At 43.3% G+C, this 5850-nt stretch overlaps 1 protein-coding gene across 4 annotated transcripts in view; it reads right to left on the bottom strand.

Annotated features, from left to right (window-relative positions):
• Positions 1 to 815: 815 nt before the first annotated feature.
• The window catches only part of nsmfa (NMDA receptor synaptonuclear signaling and neuronal migration factor a), a 44206-nt gene continuing 39171 nt past the window's right edge, over positions 816 to 5850 (bottom strand). For all 4 annotated transcript variants that reach the window (XM_045689938.1, XM_045689940.1, XM_045689939.1 and 1 more), the window contains one exon: positions 816 to 4354. In XM_045689938.1, the coding sequence (XP_045545894.1) occupies positions 4257 to 4354 (98 nt within the window). In that variant the 3' untranslated portion in view covers positions 816 to 4256. The remainder of the gene's footprint in view (positions 4355 to 5850) is intronic.

The following is a 5850-nucleotide window of genomic DNA, read 5'->3' as shown; positions in this document are numbered from 1 at the left end:
GAGAGAGAGAAATAGAGAGAAAGAGAGGGAGAGAGAGGGAGAGAGAGAGAGAGAAAGATGGGGGTACAAAGAATTGATCACTCAGGTGGAGGGGTGGACGTGGGATAAACGTGTCTCTGGTACAGAGAGATAAGGGACCTGAAATGAGCAGAAAACCTGAATAAATACTCAATCACTGCATCCGTCCCCTTATCTTTCTGTCTGTAAGCTCCTGAAAAGATAGTCCTCTAAAGTAGGCTTCATACTAGAGCTTGTTTTCGTCCAATGTCAGTCTATCCCTCTTGTTCTATCGTAGCCTAGTTCAGAGGGGGCAAACAGAGTGTAACGTCATAACGCCAATGTTCGTCAAAGGAGTACACATCCTCAGCCCAACAGATGAAATGATACTGCAAGGCACGGTCAGTTTTCTCTGAAAATATCCAACATAAAAGTCATTTTGTTGAAGCAACCCCTCACTCTTCTTCTCCCTTTCATTTATAAAGTTATAGCCTCCTAATCTAAATCAATGCTAGCCTCTGTAGACTCCCATTTCTTTGTGGAGTGTGCAGCCTGCGTAGCGCGTCGTCAGTTCGAAGCAAATCCCTCAAATATGTTAAATTGACCAGTTCACCGACCCTGCTATGGACAAGACACGGGGTCACTGGAAGTTGTCATTTCTCTTAGGAGCGGAGTGTGAGCGGAGTAGGAGATGTCCTTTCAGGATCAAAGAACCCAGCTTCAGCACTCTGAAATATGGCTCTTCAGCACAACGCCGTTAATACTCGCTTTAATGAAATGACAAGACGCGATTGAAAAGAAAAACAGGCACACCGGTCTTAATTTCAACAGAACACTTTACTGGAAAATATGCTTTAACCCATTATGTACAAGGCAATGTCAGTTGTGTACATCGTTTCTCTCAGTAAACTTAATAGCCAACTTTAGTCAAAAAGGCATTTTCTCCCTCCCAATACCATGAGGGTAAAGTACAATGAAAGGCTCACTACAGATATTTGCTTTCGATGTTGGTCATTTGAAATGATTCTTATCACCAGTAGAGATATACACTGTGTATTTTATTGTTGATATCTACATTGATCATAAAATGCATTGAGAGTCAGAGTGCTCCAAAATAAACAAATTATCACATTATCTTAAATGACTTGTAGATTATAATTCAGTTTAGACTACTTGCTATATAATAAAACAGACGTACAAAAGGCTGTGGATTTCTTAATGGAACTAAATATCAATCATGGGGCTTTCCTTACCCTCCCCAAAACAGAATGGTCGCGTTCCAGGCCGACTACATTGCAGACATTGCGTTGCAACAACCAATGGTTGTGTGCCAGGCCATCGACTGTACAGTCGGGCATCAGATTGCTGCTGTATCATATGATGTTGTTTGCTGATGTGTTAAACACCTATCCAGGTGTTGTGAGATCTGACATGGGTGTGTCTGCAATGTAGTCAGCCAGTAACGCGGCCATAATCCACCAGGAGGGCGTGCTGTATACATCGTCAGTGTGTCATCAAGCGATCCTCTAACTAAGCCAATCATCTTCCAGCTGAGCCAGCCACCGGCCACCTCTGAGTGGGCAGTGGAGGGAGGAGGGAAGACGTGGCTGAAGAGCACACCTACTGAGCTTCGTCCCAAATGTCACACTCTTTCCGTTATAGTGCACTACTTTTGACCAAAGCCCATGTCTACAAGGCAGGCATGAGAAATAGCATCCTTCTCTGTCTGAGTTCCTATGAGACATGAAAGAAAACAAGCATTTTTGTTTTGTTTTCCCTCAGTGCCCAGAACTCTGAAGCGTACAGTACAGTGAGTCGCTGCACATGAAGCCATGTTGTTAGCAAGAGAGTTTCAAAAAGAGTGAGACATCAATCATTTTAGGGCATTCTCAACATTCTCACCCCCCCATCTCTTCCACGTTGCTGCTACAAAACACAAATGGAGGAGAAATACATGTATGTGGATTATAACTCTGCGCTCTATACCATGCCACATACAGTAACATTGATAGAGGCAAGAAGCAAACAGCTTCAATGATTAGCTAAAACAAATAGTCTTTTTTTTTCTTTTTTTCATATATTTCTTTTTAATCCGTTCTTATGTTTTCCCTAAGACTTTATATTTCCCTAACACTTTATATTTCCCTCACACTTTATATTGAAAAGGTAACAGTACAGTCATAGAAATTGATGTCACATGAAGGAGAAGATACGGGTGGAGTGAGAGACAGTATGGCTGTTTGCATCTTTAATTAGTTGCAGCAATGAAGGCTTATATGAACTACAGAGAACAGAAGACTACCTATAGAACGTCTGCTGACTGCTGAGTCAGAGTCGGGGCTACATGACTCAGACTCCAACAGGGAGAGCGCTCTCCGGCGCAGACAATGCGTTGGCATCTTTTGCTCTATCTGAGGGATGACATCGATATCCACCACTCAACTCAAGAACGTGAAAAAGGACAACAGAACAGCCACACAAAAGAAGACTAACGTGTTATGTGGCGTTGACTTGGCGCCGACAGAGAAGAACTAGCTGTGCAGGGAATAATGCTGTGTGTGTGTGAGCAGGGTGGCTTTGACTAGTGTGGAGTTCTCTCTTTTAGATGTCCACTGGCCGTCCTCTGGCAATCTGACTGCCTGCCCCCAGTGTTCTTGATACACTAGTTTTATGGTGTGATGCTGATGGACATATACACACACACACACACACACACACACACACACACACACACACACACACACACACACACACACACACACACACACACACACACACACACACACACACACACACACACACACACACACACACACACACACACACACACACACACACACACACACACACACACACACACACACACACACACACACACACACACACACACACACACTACTCTCTCTCTCCCCTCGGTGCATTACATTACAGCACATAACTCTGCTGAGCCCCAGATGGCTCCTTAATGGCTTGGAATGATGAAGATCAGACCAATTCATTAAGTGCCTATTTTCTGACTGGACTAAGGCCCAGTGGAGGAAGAGGTCCTGAGGGGGAGCCAGGACTGTCTAGCTGGTGGTGAGAGCAACCAACAGGCTTGAGGCTAGATGGAGTACAGCTACTGACGGAAGGCATTGACCTGGGCCATTTAAATGGCATCACCCCGATGGAGACAGCAGAAAAGGATCCACCGGGTAACACTGAGCTATTGGCCATGCTACCAGACCTGACATCACAACTCATCTGCTGGAAGTGTGTGTCAGTGACTTCACTCTGTGGTGAGAAATGGAACGGTTCAGCATGGCTATATCAGAGAGGGAAAACGCACACGCACGCAGGCACACACACACGAACGCACGCACGCACACGGACCTATGAACGCACATGCACACACACATATGTATTTGTGACGTCGCCCCTACACTTTTGGCTCTGGAGCTGAATCAGTTGAAATAGACAGAAGAGAAATGATATACACATTCATCCCAGGCAATGACAATGAGGATTACAATATCTGGTGCATTAGGGGATCAAACAAACAGAGATGATTTCATGGCTAAAACCTGAGTTATTGAAGAGAGTTCAGAAGAAACAGCAAACAATAACGCTGTATCATGTTCTTACAGAGTGAGAAGTTGCATGACTAGAGCTAGACTATATTCATGTGATGTATACATACACACCTACAGATGGATTGAATGGTGCTTTTCCAATCCGGATTCTCTGAGAGGTCCAACCAGAACCGGACCAAACAACTGCCCTTTAAAGTGCTATGAGCACCTCAAACATGATAATACATGTTTTTGTTCCTCGTGTCACAAGGGAGAGAGCAAGGGCACAGAAGATCTCTCTCCCGCTCTACTCTTTCACTCGTCCTCTCCGTCTTTGGGTCTTTTTCTGTCCTTCTAGCATCCCTTCTGCTTGGTGTCTCTCTTTTTGACCCTCGACCTTTGTGGTTGCGTAGGCGGTGAAGAGGAGGGTTGAAATAAAGAATGGGTGACACACACAGCACCATGACAGCTGCTATGTCACCCCCCCCTCACCTCCTCCTCTACCTCTCTATCCCTCCTGTCCCTCTACTCTTCTTCCTCCTCTTCATCACCCCCCTCTCTCGGTCCTTTCCTGGATGAAAGCAGGTATGATGGATGTTACAGTGGGGTTGAGCAGTAGGGTTGAGTTGAGCAGTGGTGTTCAGTAGGTCCTCCTGCCCCAGTATAGACGGTATATATGCTACAGGACTGACTTGACTTGGAGCCCCGTCACAAAAGATCCTCGTAGTCCAGGAGTTTGGAGTGCTGGCGAGTTTTCCACAGACGGAAGAGACGGAAGTCAAAGTACATCTCAATCATCTCTTTTCCTAGATAAATGAAGGTACAGTAAAGGTTCAATTATGCGTTTCACTTCAGGGTACCTTGCCTAGTCAATAATACAAAGAATTTGCTCATTTATATGTTGCCCTCAAGCGATTCCACCTTAAAGAGGCAATCAGCAGTTGAAACAATTACAAAGTGTCCTCCCCGCCCCTGTTTTGGTAAAAAGATGAGGGATGGGGCTGGAGAAATGCAAAGACTGACCATGCATGATATCAAAATGATAGTTTTAACAATGTTTGTGGCTATATAGTGTCTGTTTACATTTGCTTTATTTACAAACATTGGAGTAAAACAAGCTTATATTCTGGGTTCTGATGGGGCGCGACAGTTGAACTAAGCTCATGAGGCATTTCTAAGTTATATTCTTCAAGAATCAATGGGTAAACATCATTCATTAACAAGTCCAAAGATGGATGTAGCAACTGCTGATTGCCCAGTTAATATACTGTACGTGTTACACACAGATATCGAATGTGATAATAATCTCTTTAACATTTCACTTGTTATTCTCAAGAACAATATCATTTACAGTGAATGGTTCAACTTCTACCATCTATCATTGTGTGTTGACACTGTGTCATTCACTGTTCAGGGAGCACCCAGCTAGCGCAGAAAGTTCTGAGAACCATATGTTTCTCAAGGCCATGATACACCGACAATTTGGAGAGGCAATATTGTGAGCAATGTTTCCAGCAATGTTTGCTGCAACTATTTTACATGGAAAATGAGCAACTTTTTATTATCTGGGGGATCTTGATCAGCAGCGCCACCTAGTGGGCAATTTGTAGGAATCCTCCAATCAGAGCACAGATATTGGTCATGTGATCAGTCTGCTGTTCCAAAATATTTTGGAAAACATGGCAACCGTTTTTGAGCTGAAACGATAAAAAAATCTACTCCCATGGTGGAGTGAGATGTTGGCCATTAACGTCTCTTATGTTTCTCACTACAATATTATATCATGATACGTTAATACATACATACTGTGTTCAGTTTGTCATGTTTAACTGACAAAAATATCCACAGTGGTGTGCATGTTAATCGATTAGCATGCTAACTGCAACCCATGATAAGTCAATGGGACAAACAGGCTAATTCGTTAGCTAGCTAGCCATGCAGATTTTACATTTCATTTTCATTTTAAATTGTTTTAGTATGTTTAACTAGCTGGTTAGCTTACCATTTACACTTCCGTGCTTAGAATTGTGAAGTAAAATGTTTTCTAAACCTAGTTATCCTTATGTCTACATTGGCAGTAGGTTTGAGTGGATAACCAGGGCACAGGTTTGCTAGCTGATAAATTCCAGTTCAGATGTGGGTGTTAACAGCCAACAACAAGCTATAGGAGATGAGTAAATGAATGGGGAAATAGAGTTTTAAATTGATATATGCTGCTTCATATGAAATCTATTATTCATGTCCATGTTGCTCACTGCTCATCACTGCTCATCACTGCTCATCACTGCTCCAGTGTCCCATA

Source organism: Salmo salar, chromosome ssa11 (genome assembly GCF_905237065.1).
Source record: "Salmo salar chromosome ssa11, Ssal_v3.1, whole genome shotgun sequence".
Taxonomy (NCBI): Eukaryota; Metazoa; Chordata; class Actinopteri; order Salmoniformes; family Salmonidae; genus Salmo; species Salmo salar.
Note: the sequence above shows the minus strand (reverse complement) of the source record. Positions and strands in the feature narration are given on the sequence as shown.